General features: G+C 37.6%; 1 protein-coding gene across 1 annotated transcript in view; it reads right to left on the bottom strand.

Annotated features, from left to right (window-relative positions):
- The window catches only part of LOC140146340 (breast cancer anti-estrogen resistance protein 1-like), a 114,288-nt gene that overhangs the window by 14,470 nt on the left and 81,016 nt on the right, over positions 1–18,802 (bottom strand). Inside the window, 1 exon segment of the mRNA XM_072168149.1 lies at positions 7,753–7,965. Within this exon segment, the coding sequence (XP_072024250.1) occupies positions 7,753–7,965 (213 nt within the window).

Genomic DNA, 18,802 nt, shown 5'->3' with positions numbered 1-18,802 from the left:
ATCAAACAGGTGTCAAGTTGGATAGTTTCCCTTTTGAAGCCTGGAACTTGGAAGAACCAGCTGCACTGTATACTGATCAATGCAAACTTTCTACAAATGGCAAGAATGATATTTGTTGATAGTGATGAAATACCCAAATAATTTATAGGAAGGGGTCAACAATATATTACAAATCACCTGACCAACTTTGAAAGGTCACAAGAACTTTCTCCATGAATTCCCATCAAACAAGTTTCACTAGGATCCACAACATACTCATCTATCAAGGCACGGTTCTTTAACCCCAATACATTTGTACATTCATTGAATGACCTTTGAAAATTTGGGTACAACAATTCATAGTCTGCAACTTGAGGTCAAATTTTGCACAATGATTGTTTAATTTGGGTTATTGAACTATGTCATTTGGATGAGGCCATTGTGGTCCATAGTGTTTATTGTGATTGTCCTTTTCAGTACTTCGAACTTGCCACATTGTACCAATTGACCAATACAACTTTAGCAAATTGTAACAATATCTTGTGTTGATTACACAATTTATTTATAAGAATGGGTCAACAATAAATAACAAATCACCAGGTCAAAGGTCTCAACAACTTTTCTCAACTTGCTGAACAGTGCGCACTCAATGGCAGCAATACCTATGCTGGCAGCACTACACTTTGCACACAAGACAATAACTATTGTTGACAAATAATATATAGGAATGGGTCAACATTAACCCTAACTCCGCCGGAGGCTTTTTGCTGGAGGGGAAGGAAGGAAGGAAGGAAGGAAGGAAGGAAGGAAGGAAGGAAGGAAGGAAGGAAGGAAGGAAGGAAGGAAGGAAGGAAGGAAGGAAGCAAGCAAGGAAGGAAGCAAGCAAGCAAGGAAGGAAGCAAGCAAGCAGATGAACAGAATTTTCATTTTCTCGGGTGCGGTTTTGAAGCCCGGCCACTCAGGTACTAAGCTGTACTAGACACACGAATGGCAATACCTTGGCCGGCCAAACTTTCCGTGACCATGTGTGCTATCGCATGACATGGAATACTTGTGCTCCCAGTTTTGTGCTGTTGTAGCTTTTTGTGGCTCTTGGTTACGTTAGGGTTAAGTAATGTTAAAATCACCAGAGGAACTAGTGTTGAAATTAGTTACTTGAGGTTTTGTTGGTATGGTTGGAATGATGCAAAATATATAACTTGATGTAGATATTATAAAACAAGAAACATGCATGAAATCCACTTTGATCCATGTTGCAGTGAAAATTTAGTTCTTATCAGGTTTTAAACCTTAGTTTTCATCAACTAGCTCAGTTTTTGATTTAAAGGGCCAGGTCAGCATGGTCAGTGAACTTATTAAATCAAGACTAGACACATTCTGTTGAATAGTTAGTTGTCATTTCTAACCTGCTATTCTCAATCTAGATCTTATCTTTAAACCATAGGGTTTTGTTTCTTTATGCTCTGTAAGTGGTAGCATCAATCTTTCCCTATGTCAAATTCAGATATTTTATGCACAATGGGATTCAAAATTCACAGTCTACATGTTTCTACTGGGGAAAGGTTGGCGGGTGATGCAGTTTAGTTTAATGTTACCGGTTAATGTGCTAAGTAGAAACAGGCCAGTTTGGAGTGAAGGGGCGTGGACACCTGGCAACAGTGATCCACCTCATGAGGTATACCAATTTATCATGCTGTGTTTCTACCAGTAGAAACACAATGGCTAACGGTTGCTAGGTGTTGTACTTCTTATTTTATGTATCCCATCATGACCTTAAAAGCAGCTTGAGGGTCAGGAAAAAGTTTTCAGTACTTTTCAGTACACACCACATAACCCTTATTTTAAGCAGCAGTAGAAACCTAAAACTATCAAATCACATTGATAAACTTGTTACTGCATTTCCACCTGCAGATAGAGCATTTCAATTTGTCAAAATTGTGTTATTATTATTGAGCAATGAATGTATGTGAACTTGTCAACCCTAGATAAAACATTCCAAAAATACTTTGCAGCTAGCTTTTGTTTTTCACCATTGCAGGGAAATAATTTGATTGCTTGTGCATGCAACTATAACCATAGTATTCTCAACCCCACTGGCATCGCTCAATGAACCCCCAAACAAGCAAAGCTCACAATTTGACCTCAAGTTGTGGAGTATGAGTTTTTGTACCCAAACATCCAAAGGTCAATCTTTGATTGTGGAAGCATATGGAGTCAAGGAACTGTGTCCTAGAGATTGTCATGTGTGAGATCCTAGTGTGTGCAAAGGTCATTCTTTGAGTGTAGATCCATATTGGGGTTAAGGAACTGTGTTCTAGAGATTGTCATGTTTGAGATCCTAGCATCTTAACATGCTCATCTGTCAGGAGAGAGTTCTTCAACTCCAATAAGTTTGGATATTCTAAGAATGACCTTTGGAATGTAAGGGGTACAAAAACTCATCTCCACAACTTGAGGTCAAATTTTCAGATCATATTGTTGAATGAAGGTTCATGGACTACGCCAATAAAGTGAGAGTGGACTATCTGTGGCTCATATTCAACACACATATTCCCACTCACAAAGGGTGAAAAACAAGTCATTTGCGCTTGCACGAAAAAAAACAAAAGGTTCTCATTAAAGTTGCAAAATAGACTGTCTGGCTAATTTGGTGCAAACTCTGTTTCAACTCCCTGAAGGAATATTGCAACATGTTGTTCCTAACTTGTGCAAAACAAATGTAATTTTGGTACCCAGTGTCAAACATGTTTTTTTTAATGATGAGATCCCCACTTCACTATCGACCCATGTTGCATTAGATAGCAAATCAGTATGCCTACAGAAAATTGAAATGGGAGAAATGCATTATGGGAAGTAAGATATCTTCTCTGCTATCACTAGGATCCACAACATGCTCATCTATCAGGGCACAGTTCTTTAACCCCGATACATTTGCACATTCATTGAATGACCTTTGAAAATTTGGGTACACAAACTCATACTTAGCAACTTGAGGTCAAATTTTGCTCTATGATTGTTTAATTGAGGTTGTTGAACTATGCCATTGGGATGAGGTCATTGTGATCCATAGCGTATGCACCCAGTCTTGGCCATAGACTTGCATATGCATGCCTCTTAAAATTAAAGCATACACTATACAGTCATTTAGGGTGATTATACTATGATTGATGTGGGTAATTATGACCATTTATGATCCATTGTGACAGTAATGGATGCTATACCACACAGCTAGGTGTTAATGGTATGTGTTCATTTGTCCTCATAGATCTAATACTTCAGGTCAGGGTCTCATTAGAAACAAGGCAATTTATACCTGTACAGTGTTTACATGGAGGCAGGAGATGACTCAAATATTGTGATAGTTTTAAAAGCTTTATAATTACTGTATAAGGCTCATGAAAGTGAATTCCGAGTTTATCATCAGTTTTTTTCCAGGTTGGTGAGGTGACTTTTTCATTTTTCATTATTTCATCAGATGTTTGCAAAATGGAAATAAATGCGACGAAGAAATTTTCACAAAAGGAAGGGACTAGAAAAGTTAGACCCCGTTTACACAGAGAGAAGTCGACTTCAATTGCGACATCGAATTCAGATTGCGACTAAGGATTAGCATAAATTATTTCTTGACGGGGTGTTTACACGTTAGTCGACTTCAAAACAAATTATGAATTCAAATTTTATGCCATCACTTGCTCATGTTTCAAATTACCATTATGAAGTCGACTTCTAATTACGTGTTCGTTTACACTGCAAAAGTCGAGTTTGAAGTCGACTTTGAATTCGACAAATGTTGCTCGGTCATCATTCAAGTCGACTTCTGAAGTCGAGTTCAAAATCTGACGACCCTGTTTACACACAAATGAAGTCGAGTTCAAAGTCGGCTAAAGTCGACTTCAGGCTCTGTGTAAACGGGGTCTTAGAAAAGAGCCTGGTTTTGCTTCCAAGTTGTGAATTTATATGTTTTACAAACAAAAATATATGTTTCAATTGCTAAAACTGGTGAAAACACTGATACTTTTGAAAATTTGACGCGGGTATTTTTGGTTTCCAAAAAGTGACGCTGGCGGGGGACGGTAAACTCGGAATCGACTTTCACGTGCCTAAACTTAATGTAAGCTGAAACAATACTTGAATCACAGTAGTTGTGTTCACATTTTGAGGTACACTTGGCGTAAACAGCGATAACAATTTCGCAAATATTTTCTCTACTCCTACCACATGTCTTCACACCTATCCTACTCCAGTACGACAGCAACTTAGCTCACTTCCGGTAATTTTTACCGGCGTGACCTTTGCTGTTACGTAACGTAATGTTGTAAATCAGGTGGCAAATACAGTTTTTCAGATAACATCAAAAAAATGGAATACACGAGTGGTTTCTCCCTTCATTTCCATATTGAGCCCATAGATAATATATGAAACATGAGTATAAGGCAAACAGTAACGTGTAAAAGTCCAATTATTGTGGAGAAAATGAATGTTTATTGTGCGTAAGTAGCCTAAAAATGAGAAAAAATGCATGTCACGATCACCAAAATGGTTATATCTGCAACTATGCGCTAACGCCGGTCGTATGCATTTCTGCAATGATAGATATTAGCTAACTTGAGCTTGTATTAAATTTTCAGCGAAAATGATTGGAGGAACAAGCGAGTCGTAGGTTGAAAAGTTGCTTTCAAAACGGCTTCCCTCGCAATCGTCGGCGTGACCATAAGTGACCAGTGTCAGCAGGAAAATTAACAGCCGGCCTTGTCCATATAATCGATTAATAATTGTCAGGATCGTCCAGTTGACTACAGTGATATTTATTTATTCATACAAAATACTGCCCTGTCATACAAAATATCGAAGTCAATATAAAACGTAATTTCAAGCCATTTGACTGAACTTACAAACAGTTTATAAAAGATTATTGTTGAGCGAGACACTGAATTAGAAATAACATTGCAATAGAGTACGAGAATAAGTAAGCAGGTTGTGATGGTCTAGTGGCTAAGTCCGTGCCTGAAGTGCGTGAGGTTGGAAGTTCGAACCCTACCATAGCGGGGGTTTTTTGTTGAAAATATTTATGATATTAGTAAACAACTTTCAGGAAGGGTTTTTGATCATTTGAAGCAGAAATAATGAGGTAAAATGAAAGAAAGCATTTTTTTTTATCTTGACCGCTTGTGGTGTTCTATTGAAGATAATTAAAGTTACTCTAGACAACGAAACGCTGATTCCAATTATGTGTATGTCTGGGTATGGTGTAAGAACGGTGTAAAAATTACAAATAATATTATGCCAAAATATCAGGTTTTAAATTCGTAAATTATTGCTTTCGCTATCTTATTTTTTTATATGTAGGCCTACGCATAAAGAAAAACATTGCAAGCGTGTTGCATAGAAATATTTTAATTGATCATAATACTGACGGGCCTACACCATAGGCCTAACACAACAAGAGAAAAAAAATCGAAATGCTGTAGGATTGAACCTTCAACCTCTCGCACTTCAAACCACGGCGTCAACCACTAGACCATCACAACCTGCTGTAACATACTCGTATCTTTTGCAATCTTATTTCTCATTCAGGGACTCGATCAACAATAATATTTTTAAAACTGCTTTTAAGTTCAGTCAAATGAGGTGATATTACTTTTTATATTGACTTCAATATTTTGTAAGTCAATGCAGTATTTTACTTGAATAAAGAAATATCACTGGAGTCAACTGGACGATTCTGACGATTATTATTCGATATAATGACAAGGCGGCTGCTATTTTGCTAGTGACACTTGTCACTAACGGGACACGCACGATTGAGACACGGGCCGTTTTGAGAGTCAACTTTCCAACCTACGACTCGATTGTTCCACCAATCATTTTCGCTGAAAATTTAATACAAGCTCAAGTTAGTTAATATCTATCATTACAGAAAAGCATAAGACCGGCGTTTGCTCATAGTTGTAGATATAACCATTTTGGTGATCGTGACATGCAATTTTTCTCATTTTCCCGGCCACTTTGGACATGTTCAAGCTTCTTTATTTTCAATATTATTCAACTTTTACTCGTTTTTTGTTCTTTGCACAAATGTTTGGTATCTTACCCGTGATCATGGTACACAATTTAAGCAAAAAACGACCCGTGTCTCCCATTTCTGGAGTTATTTTGCTAAAACATGTTTGCCGGCCAAATTTTCAACATTTAGTTACGTAACCCGTGTTCACCAACCCGTAAAAATTTTCTATCGAACAAAAGAGGTCACGAAGTTGCCGTCGTACTGTACTCCTAACACTACTCCAACCAGTTCCTGGTTCCACCAAGAATTCACTTCTGGTCTGCCACCATTCAACACCCGAGTTGTTGGATGTTGGCTATACCATTGACTTCATCTTGATTACACACCTGCTGATTCATGCTATTGTCTAGTAATTGCAATCTCATTAAACCACTGAGTGACCACAATACCTATTGTCTGACTGCAACTTGATCTGCCCCTGTTATACTTGAACCAAACTAGTTTGGGTACCACATGATCAGTAACATTTGTAATGAAATTAATTAAACACCCATACATGTAGATACTAAAAAACACCATGATTAAAACCACTGCGCAGTGGTTTCGCATATCATCGCATATGTGCGAATCCCAGATGATGCAATCACCCTAAGTGCTATATGCTCACGGAATCGCTACCCGGAGCAGTGAAACCTGGGTTCAAATCCCCAGGGCCAGGGGTGCCAAGTGACTTCTTCTCTCCTTTTTCGTTTCTTCTTTCACAACCGATAGCAAAAAGCAGGGTTCTGTGTTAGGGTTACTAGATAAAACAAATTTTCCTAAATTGAGGCCTATGTTAACCCTAGCACCCATAGATACCACAAAACACCACAATGACAACTACAGCACATGCGTAAAATCCCAGAATTTTTTTTTTGGGGGGGGGGTACTCATCAGTGGGGTGATTTTTTCCATCTTACTTAAACTTAGGTGAAGTTCTCTTTTTTCCTGGAAATCAAATGGTGCACCCCTTTAACACTGGAATCTCAAGTTCAGTGTACATACGGTTTCAAATGTCTTGATTTGGAGCAGACCAATACCCCATTATTTCAACAAGCTGCCTTGGTTCCAGTACATATCTAAAATGAAATCTGTGGTTCCAGGCAATTAAACAAATCCCTCCTACATAATACATGCATGATGTGCAAGTCTTAGGGTCAAGATGTATGTCTCTGTCCCATATGAATATCATCTTTACAAATATCATCCATATGCGATGGGTTTTTGATGACATTTCAATTTTCCTAGAGCTTTTTTTAAACATTTTCAAGTAAATTCAACTAAATGTAATACCGGCTTCTTTTCAAACAAGATCCCTCAATCTGAAGACCCATTATCAACAATGTGATGAGCTTTTCATGACGGATCCATATGCCCGTTTGAAGGCCCATCTGCACACTCTTTTTTCCAAGCATTAAATAATACAAAAATGACAGACCCAAGTCCATTTTGGAAATTTGTTTTTGTCCTCTCAATAATGAAACTGAAGCTGATATTTCTTCTAAAGTAAAAGAAACTACTTGAATACCACAATCAGATATTTGGTTATGATATACCAGTCGTTTGGTTTCATTTCAAATGACAAATACAAATTTCCGAAATGGACTGCAGAGAAAGCAATTTTTTTAAGCCCACTAGCGTCCAATTAATTGATAATGAACATGACAAACCAACAAACGAACAAAATATGTGCCACACAAACAAACAAACAAACAAACAATATTACAAACCTTTTGTGGACTAGGCGAGCTGTCATACATCCCAACAAGCAACTTGAGCCTGTTACCAGGGGCGATTCCTTGTCGGCCATTGAGAGAGCAGAGCCACCACCCTTCTAGACCGCTAGTGTTCTGTTCCAACACCGTTACCACATCACCTTTGCGAAAGGCAAGCTCATCAGGCGCTTCGGCATTGTTGTCGTACAATGCCTTGGCAAGCACGTGCTGTAGAAACGAAAAAGAAAAAATAGAGAGAAAAATTAAATGTCTATTGTATAATAGAAAGTTACAGAATGTCAATTGCATGGGTTCCAGATCCAGACCCTAGGTCAAAGTCCCTCTTCCTCAGTTGCATAGCCAGGGGGAAAAGGGGAAACACGACTGCTCCCATTTAGCCCTACTGCAGGTTCTCAGACCGTGGCAATCCCAAAACCATACAACATCATAGACCCTGGCTATATCCAGAGAACTGCTAAACCGTCACAGGGTTTTAGTGTTTCTTGGGGTATAGTGTGTTTAAAAGGCCATATAGGAGGGCTACTCCTAATTTGCCCTAACGATGGGCTGCTGGTCGCTATGATATTTGAGTTTTTTGGCCTTTATTTGTCAATTTTGTCATATTTTGCAGTATAAGAACATACTCTGATATGCTATTTAAATGCTATAGGTATAGGGTGGCATTACACAACTATAATCTCTTTTATTTTAAAATGAATTTTGGGGCCACCATGTAGTTTTCTTTTTCATAAAATTCAAACATTTTATTACCCCATATTTTATCCCAAATTGAGAGGTTACAAATCATGATCCAGTCAAGTAAATATTTGACACAATTCAGCATCTTCCAGCCTACTGGATAAGTCTTTGATTTAAAGTTACCATTGAACCTATGAGCAATGTTTCAAGGGACGTAGTGCAAGAACCCCCCTATCTGTAATAGCTCCCCTTTAGACATTTGATATTTTCTACATTCTATATTGTACAGTGTACACATATTACACCTGGCAGCTATTGCAGAAAGGGCTTTCTTGCACTAAATCCTTGATTTGTTGTCTAATAGCTGCCCTGTAAACATTAGACAATATCTGCATTCTTCATTGTACATATTACACCTGGCAGCTATAGCAGAAAGGGCATTCTTGCTCTGAACCCCGGATTTCTCTTTAGAAACCACATCAATGGACACAGTGTTTTGGTAGTACTACATGTAGCTGTGGGCAGGATCTGGGGATTAGGAGTAAAGTTCCGGTGTCAAGAGCAACTTTATTTTATCAAGATTCTGTGGCCCATTTACTTTGTTTGAATTATAAACATTAAATATTTGGAAGGATTTAATAACCTAAATAATGGCTGGACATTGTATATACATGTATTATAATATATTAATAATGAACCTGATTGAGACATGATTTAATAGGGGTAAAATAATTAGTTCCTTGTTTAAAATTTATGAGGTGAAATTGGTTGGCTTTGAACTTGTGGCTTGTTGAATGTAAGATATCTTACCCTTCCCAGAATCCTTTGCATAATGAGGCATCACCTCATTACATCAAATAGACACTCCTAGGTCACCTTTGTTTTCATTTTGAGAATAGACTGGCTAAACATGGGTTGATAGTCAAGAAATAAACACATTTTGTAAGATCTGGTTGTGCTCTGTTCATTGAGGTACATTTCGTCACTATCAACCCATGTTGCACTTGATAGCATATCAGCGCAGAAAATTGAATGGGAAGTAATGCATTGTGGGAAGTGTAAGATATACTAGTATTCTCTGGTGCAATGTATTTCATCAGGGCTTTAGTGGTCAAACTTCTATTTATACAAGCTTTGCTAAAAACCAGATACTTAAATCTGCTTTTATTATCCACATTATTGGTCAAGTATGACATGTACCAAGTGTAATGAATCAATCTTTTATAGTATGTCATATGATGCAATGCTTCCTATGGTAGTCATCATCTATTGTATTGTACCATATAAATAATAAGTGTGCTGAGGTCTTGTGGGCAATGCTTTATGATCAACAGTTTACATCTAGGAAGTACCATGGCCCAGTTACGGCCCACATCCACAGTACAAAGCAATGATGTCTGTGGATTTGGGGTTCAGAATATGGGCAATTCAAAGCATCATTCCGCAAGTTTGCATATGTAAATTACTGGAAATTAGGGTCGCTTTGCAAAGTTTCTCCTACTTTAATCATTCATTCACTTACGGTATCAAAAATAGTTTCCATTATGCTATTCACCAGACATGTTTGGCTGCTGCATTAAAACTTCGCATTATGGAATGATGCGCTAGAAATTGCCCATATAATAAAAACCCCTCCTAGAATGTACAGTCCAATCAACCTTATATCAGGCCACGATGGAACCAATCATTGGTCAGATTTCATAACTCAAAATCCTACATGTACACTAAGGCATCCATTGTCCATAGCCCTATACCCGCCTTTATCCCCTTATGCCCTCACTCATTTACCCTTCACCCTAGTAATCTCCTACCGAATCATCATCAACATCAGTCATCACTACTACTATCACTCATGATGCACATAATAGATGGCAAAGTGGTACATCCAGCTCCAAATCACACTCTGCTAAGTGGGTTTTGTGGGATATTATTTCATCCTAAATGTACACCAAGACTGTAAATAGGCCCATACCTGGCTTATCTCCTTTGCCCCACTCATTTCCCCTTCACCGAAGTCATACCCTACCTCATCTTCATCAACATCACTCATCACTATACTATCCAGGGCTACTATCACTCTTGATGTAGATGGCAAAGTGGTAAAAGAAACAAGTCTTTTGTTGATATCCTATGTAATTATCAGGCTCCAAACCACACAGAGCTGAGTGGGTTTTGTGGGTTTAGTGTCCGGCTCCTATCTTGATCATGTTGATAGTGAAAGTGTATGAAGTATGTAACAACCACCTTTTATGGGTTTTTAATGGGAAGTGAGCCACTATATGTCATCATACTACTGGTCATTCTTTTCACAACTGTGAACACAGTCTATAGACCTACACATAGTCACATACACATATTAAGGAGGCACACAGGATCACTAATTATCCATTATTATTCACATCATAACTCGAAAACTATTTATGTAAAGTATGTAAAAGTATACATTTTTTGAAAGGAAATGAGCTCATACATCCATTTAAAATGTCAGTTTTAGGTCAAAAAGTACAAATTTCGAGAAAAACCCAAAAAACGCCTTTTTTGACCAAAAATTTTTGGTCCGCCATAAAAAAATTATTTGAAAATCAAAAACTGTAAAACATGAATTTTATTAATTTAGACAAATAAATCTAGAAAGTGTTTTTTTATTTTTTCGAAATTTTGCTTAGTTTTTAAAATATAGGTAAAAAATCAGTAGAAACGTGTGACCCGTGTTCAAATTTTTGAATCATGGGTGATAAAAAAAGTTCTAGGCCCTAATTTAAAAAAATGAAAAAACACTATCTAGATTTTGGCCATATCTAAACGTTCGACTTAAAAACTTACCTCAGTGATGCTTCATTTAGACGCTATAGCGGTCCAAAAATGGTTAAAAGTGGTCAAAAGTGAACTTGCCGAAAATCGCGATTTAGAAAAATACAGCGGATTTTAGGTCCATTTTTGAAGATTATTCCATAAATATATAATCCGGTGACTTGTGACGTTTGGTCAAGTAAGAAAATGAGAAGGCGTCCAACTGCAGCAGATTGGCATTTTTTGGTGATTTAGAAGGTAAAATATACAATATGACAAAATTATCCGTGCACATTCGGCAGATGTTTATCCACATGGAGCAGCCATTTTATTTACTGCAGTCTTGTTTCCATGGTGCAGCAGAGCGTCCGGCAAGGTCGCGGCGTCGCGTTAGCGTTGAGGAGCGATAGGGCGGGACAGACAGACAGGTTACTGTGAATAAATTGCATAGTGCATGGTCGTGTTGCCGCGAACGAAACCATGATTATTTAAGCACAATTTTGTCCTGTTCCGTATTAAAAAAAGATCATGCTCTGTATTAAAATGTGCGGACATAAGAACATTAAAAGTAGCATAGAATAACTGACAAGCAATTATTTTTTGCAGATAATCAGGAAGTGTTATGAAATGAAGAATAAATTGAGACATAGGCCTAACCATGATAATTGCGATTTCTGTTTTGTCCTAATTTTCATAATTTTGCTTTAAAAATGCAATGTTTTTAATTGATCGTTTTTGGTGATTTTCTTCTTTTTTTGGTGTTGACAAATATTGCATTTTTATGTACATTGTCCTTTTCTGAACCGCAAACATGATGTTGTTACTTCTCGTTGTTTTTTTCTTTTTAGTTGGTGCTTGAGAGGCACCACAGCGGCCCGTCCGCTCTATAGGTATTTTACGCCCGTTATAGCTAGGCCTACACCACAGGAATTCCAAGTAAAATTTTAAAAAAGATTCTGATGCGTCATTAGGCCTACTCAATATTCCGTTTTTGTTATTGTAATTGTTTGTAGTTATCATATTTTATTTTTAACTTTTTACGGAATATCAAACACGTACAAAAGTCATAGGCCTATTATAGGCCTAAAGCCACAATAAAGTTGTAAAATATTTTGTAGGCCCCTACCGCATAAAAAGTGAATAAAATACAACAACAAAAATTAAAAAAAGTGTGTCTGTTGTTGTTTTCAATCAAATAAACGTGTAAAAAGTGGGGTAAAAGTTGTAATGTGTCTTGAATAAACGTCTTGTAAAACGGACAAAAAGTAGGCCTAGGCCTATATATAATGTTAAGCGGGCAAAACACGGAGAGGTCACAAGAAAACTGAAAAACACGGAAATTGACATGGCCTAACAAAACCGAATTTCAAAAGTAGAAAACGGAACACTTTATGGCTTTAAATTAGATTGGGGTTTATGCAGTAGGCCTACCGTGAGGATATAGGCATCATGCTATAAAGAGCGTTTTAAAACACTGCATGAAAACATTCACGAAAAATGCTTTAAAGCAGTTTACCTTTTAAAGTATGCAGAAAACATTATAAGCGTGAAAGTTGAAAGCCAGACAAACATTGCAAATAAAAAGGCATTCGGCAAAAACAAACAAAAAAAGTGTTGTAAAACCAAAAGCTTTTATCGCAATCATGGCATATGGTAGACCTAATATGCCTACTATTGGAAATGTAGTTAAAATGGGTTATGAAAAAAGCACGAATTTGCGTTTTCGATTATATTTCTCGTTTGAAATTATTATTTAACATTAAAACATTCATGAAAATGCTTTCATAAACGCGTGCTTTCGCTATGCCGATTTCAAATATAGACATTTTTGACATAGAGTTGTAGGCCTATGCCTAGATGGTCGATATGATGTATTGAAATGTCAACGTTTTTGACATTGCGTTAATGGTCATGAAATGAATGAATGAATGAATGAATGAATAAAATAAAACAAATCTTTAAACATAAAATAATAAGCCTAATGATGTACTATAGGCCTACGGGCTAAGTCTAGCCTACTAGCAAAATATTTAGGGCCTACGTTTTCTATCGTATCTACCAGATTGCGTCATCATTACAGGGCTTCTTACGGGTAACTACTTGAGCCTCATGTTAAGTGATCGATCATTTCGGTATTACAGATAAATTTCATCTTTTCAAGTTCAGAATGAAACTTGAAAAACAAAACAAAAACAAACAAAAAATTCACTAGTATGTTCATATAAAAAAGACTAATTTATACCACTATACCAGCACTTTTTGGCGAAATTTATCGAGTAGGCCTACTGATTCTGGGACGGGGACGGTGGTGGTCTGTCGGCCCGCAGTGTCGCAATGCAATGGTGCAAGCTTTACCTACCTTGGAAGGGATCAATACGATAACATACGGTAGTGACCGCGATTAGCGACTCCAGCGCCTCAATCAGCAATCACCTCGCCCATCCAGTTTACCATGTGTGCGTGTCTTTGCTAGCTGTACGCCACAGTACGCGTTACGAGACGCGATCTATTGCGGGAAAACAATGATTTGTTTGCTTTTGCATTTTGACGAATTTTTAATGAAAAAGGGTCTTTAAAATAGCTTTTCTTATGGTTCAAATGTTAGGATTTCTTTAAAATCTATTAATGACAAGATAAAATACAGTTTGAAGATGACATTAGTGATGAAAACTCAATTTTGGCCATGTAACACTTCAGTGATCCTGTGTGCATCCTTAAAGGCCTTATCATCGTCATAGATTTTGCAATAGGCCTATGTATTCATGACATTCCCTTGACATTTCCAGACTTAACACATTGATATCCTCCAGTACATGAAACAATAGAGATGCTGAACCACTATCACTCAGTAACAGATCTATACACGATAGTTTTAGATGAAATAAATCCTCTTGGTCCTGATTACATCCCGTCACAAATTCTGATCCAGTATAAGAATTTATGCATGTCTTAAGTGACTAGATGACCACGTTGGCATTATGTCCTACAGATTTCGATATTCCTCTAACTAGAACTGCATGCAATAATCAATCCATGTTGCCGTTAATTATAAACGAAATGAAACCTCTCTTGATCCATAACCATTCCGTTGCACCAATCGTGATCCACATCCTAGTACAATAAGTGTCACAAAGCTAGTATCAACTCCACACCTGCATGTACGTATAGCCTTAGGATTATGTCAGCAACATTGTTACTTGCTATGGACCCCTATATTGTGACCACTCTTCACTTGAGATTGCAATGGACGGTACACACTTTCAATGCAGTTCCATTAGGCCTATACATTACATTGCACAGCTACAAGTCCTGTTAGGACACTGTACTGAAACATTATTTCCTATAATTTCCTACTAAGCTATAGGCTACACCTGTCATGGTCACACAAGGCAATTCAGGAAGGACATCTTCCTACAGGAACAGGTATGCGTTCAAGGTTAACTCTGCTTGTTTTTCAATGTGCGATTTGACTCCCACTGAAAAATTCCTAGTGCCACCACCAAGGGGTAGCCCGAGCACAAAAAATCATGGCGTCCAATTTAATTTTTCTGGACCTTTGATACCTGCAAAACCAACATTTAAGGGGTCCAATGAGAATTTAAGGAGTCCATCTGTCCGAAATTCTAAACTTTGGAACTTGTCAAATATTCCAGTGAAATGGCGATTCGGAAGATTTACTGAACTTTTTATTATTTTTATTTTTAATCGATGATTCTTATACGAATTTATGCCTCTGTACATTGTAAAATTAAGGAGTCCATACAGTTTTTACATGAACCTTTGGTTAATTTCAACTTGTGATTTAAGGAGTCCAAATCACCAAATGGCCAATTTTTTTTTTTTTTTAAATGAGTCTCTGGGCGCACAGACTCCTTATATGCGACCCCTGGCCACCACTGATTGAGTCTCAAATGACAATGTAGGCCCTACATGTAGATTTGTTTCAAAGCCGACCTTAAATTTGCCATCCGATAGAAAGAAAAAAAGATAAAAACAAAAAAACAAATGCATGCCTTATCCCTCCGACACTAGTCTGAAGAATTTACTTCAAGGCTCTGCGAGCGGTTCGTGGACTTGGGATTGTTGGAAGCTTTAATAGATGGGCTTGCTTTTGCTCCCTTTTGTTGGGCAGTCCGCACACTTCGTTCACGAGTCTTGCTTGCCTTCAACAAGCGACAGTGGTGTAGCCAGCACTCAAGCCTTGAAATAAGCAGACTGGAACCAGGAGCAATTTGTTTTTGAACATTGCTCCTGGTTCACTGGGATTTTACCAGAACCAGGAGCAATTTCTGAAGAAACAGGAGCAATTTTCAAAAAGTAATCCTTTTCTGCATACAATAGCAGCACTGCTGCATCAAGTGCAAAACTGGAACCAGGAGCAATTTGATTTAGAAAATTGCTCCTGGTTCATGTGAATTTTATAAGGACCAGGAGCAATTGGTGGCTTTACGAGAGCAAATTTGCTCCCCGCGCCCGCTTATTTCAAGGCCTGCCAGCACTTTTTCAGAGTGTAGACAAAGAAGGGCAAGACAACTTTAACAAAAATTGTCAAAAATGGGCTAAAAAGTACAAAAAAAGGCTAAAATTCTTACATATCAGGGCGGCCTTCATCCCACAGGAGACGGGGAAGAGGTGGGGGCAGCTGGCCCCCTTTGCTATGCCGCTGGCAAGCGATAGTGGTCCTACTTTCTGTGGTGGGATTGGTGGCTTTTGTAGCTTGCCTACAAAAGCCATCAATAGGTTCTGAATGTTTCGTAACTTTGTTTGGCTAGTATTATGTAGTTCTGAGAAAGGTGTATGGTCAAAAACATGGTAACATACCTTAGGCCCATATCCAAGGATTGTCAACTAAGAAAACAAATAGTAGAGATCTTACCTAGGTGTGAAGAGGTTTGTTAATTAAATAATGTGAGAAGAATGTAATTAATCCTGGTATGTAAGTCATTCATTGCCTAGGGATACACAAATATTCAACTTTTGAATGTCCTTTGCTTTACCAGGCAGATAGGATCATATAGGACACACATCATGTGATATACGAAGCTGACCAAACTACAATACAAGGCTGAAAGCTTGTTCAAAAGGCGGTTAGCAATTAGGTGCCTACAAATTGAAAAGCAACATACAAATAATGTGGAGTTTGCTGTCCAACTACAACGGTTTTAGAAAAATTGCTTTGACAACACATGTCACATTTAGCGGAGGAATAATTATACCGTATTTATTGTGTTGTAAACGTGCAGAATGTAAATTCGAAATTGAATTTTAGTCCTTGCAGTTTCTTAGACATTGAAGCCTGTGTTGCCCTGTTTCAGGGTGGCGGCGGGTAGGGTTGTACATGTAAGCGGTTTTCAGCCTTTCTTGGTTGGTCTTGGTATATCAGCAGTTGATCAGATGATCTATAAATAATAAAAATTCCTTTAAAAAAGGAATGGGCTGCCCAATGGGAGCTTGATATGATGTGCAGAAAATTATACTGTTATGTTTAATCGTAAACGTAGATTAGCATTCACTAACCTTAGAATTAGTTGCCATTCTCTTAGAATTGAGTCAGGTCGACATACCTCGCCAAAAACTTTAATTGAAGACAGACTTTGTGTTCATTGTGGCGCAAATAAGATTGAAGATGAATATCATTTTGTTATGGAGTGTGGTCTATACAATGAACAACGTTTGCACTTCCTTTCTAACATGAATAAGATGTTACACTGTAATGATATGTCATTAAATGACATATTCTTGTTAATTATGGGTGCTTCAGATTATGATGTTCTGAAAATAGTAACCAATTTCGTTGAATCATGTTTTGATGTTAGATCTGGTAAAGTATGAGTATTTCTTGAGATATTTACTTCTTATAGTTTATATAGGTCTATTGTACAAGTTTGTGTTATTGTCTTAATTGTTGATTATACCATAATGTTTGGTTATTGTCAATAAACTCTTCTTCTTCTTGTAAGCATTTGGAGAAAATTTTCTTCTTTAAAACAATTGTAACATAAGCATAGTAAGCAAAGAAAGATCAAGAAATGCAAAGCATATCTATTGCAGTGGGAGAGGAGAAAAATCGTACTGCAAGAGGATTGGTTTCAAATAAAAAGGAATAATGGGCTAGGTAGCTCTCCAAATCTAATTATTAGACAACACATATATCCAGCATGGTAAAAATCCTTTTAAATCAAATAAAATTTAGTAAATAAATAAACATTGTCAAGTGAACTTGGCATAACCTTTATCAGAATACCGCAATCAATCACATGAAAGAAACACAAATTGTTTCCCATGTACCATCCTAATGCAAATACTGTCATGCTTCATCACCCATCCAAAATATGTCAACCTGTTCTGATATTTTAGAAGCAATATTTTCCTATCAAGGGTGGTACATGTAAGGCAGGGTTGTAACTCCCTGCACCCCCTGCATATTGCTCCCCGGAATGTATGGGGCAAAATTTCCAAGGACTAAATCGTCCCACCGTGCTCCGCTACGCAAATGGTCAATGAGGATAATTGTGGCTGAAATAGGTCAAAAGGAAGATGAGCATTTATACACAATTTGGTCAACTTTGTCCTGTTATTTCTAACGGAGGGGGTGGGTTCGGGTGTGGGGCGGGAAACTGCACCAGATGGTACAGTATGCCACTGTTAACAACCTGGTGGTAGGCAGGATAATACATACATATGTAGATCTGAATAAAATTAGGATAGTTTTTTCATTTCAAGACCGGCCTGCCCAAACCTTGGGTTAAACAGCAGGACTGCAAAATACAGTGTGGGGGAGGTGGATCATTGGTTACCCAGAGGGGCGTATGTTGTGGGGTGGGGGTAGGTGGATCATAGCTCACCCAGGGAGACAACTGGCTGAAAGGGGCTACAACTACTAGGCTGTAATCATCTATAGACCATAAAAAACTTTTTACCGCTTATGATGCAAGCTTGGCGTGAAAACTGGGCTGATTTTTCTTGTTTACGAAGGAAGTGTAATCCAAAAGCTCCACTAGGCATGGCAATTCCCAAGGGTGTTCACAGCTCATGCTCCAGCACCCCTCCACTTGATGCAAGTGAGCATACACTTCCTGGACTTAATATCCTATATTGAATCTTATGAAATTGTAAACAGGAAAATTAGGCAAATGTTGGTAACAAATAATTTACCATCCTAATGAATACGACCTACGATCCACACCACTGAAAACCAAGTAGCCGTCCGTTAAACAATAGCATATTCAATTGCATCGCAATGCCGCTCAATTACCCCTCCACTTAAGAGTCTCCATTTTATGAAAATGAGTACACGCCCAATTTATTTTTGCTACATGTATATTAAATCTTTTTAAATTGTTAACAGGAAATTAAGCGAAGTTTTGTTACAAATATTTACCAACGATTCACACCAATGAAAACAAAGCAGCATTCCATTACACAATGGAATATTTAATTGCATTGCAATGCTTCATTAACACCGCCCTCATCAGGATTCTGTTTTAATTGGTTCTTGAATAGGTTAGATTTACTGCTTCGTAAATATTGTTGACAAGATTTGGTGTAAAAATATGAAAATTCAAAATAAATTTTG

This window comes from Amphiura filiformis, chromosome 2, assembly GCF_039555335.1.
Source record: "Amphiura filiformis chromosome 2, Afil_fr2py, whole genome shotgun sequence".
Taxonomy (NCBI): domain Eukaryota; kingdom Metazoa; phylum Echinodermata; class Ophiuroidea; order Amphilepidida; family Amphiuridae; genus Amphiura; species Amphiura filiformis.
Note: the sequence above shows the minus strand (reverse complement) of the source record. Positions and strands in the feature narration are given on the sequence as shown.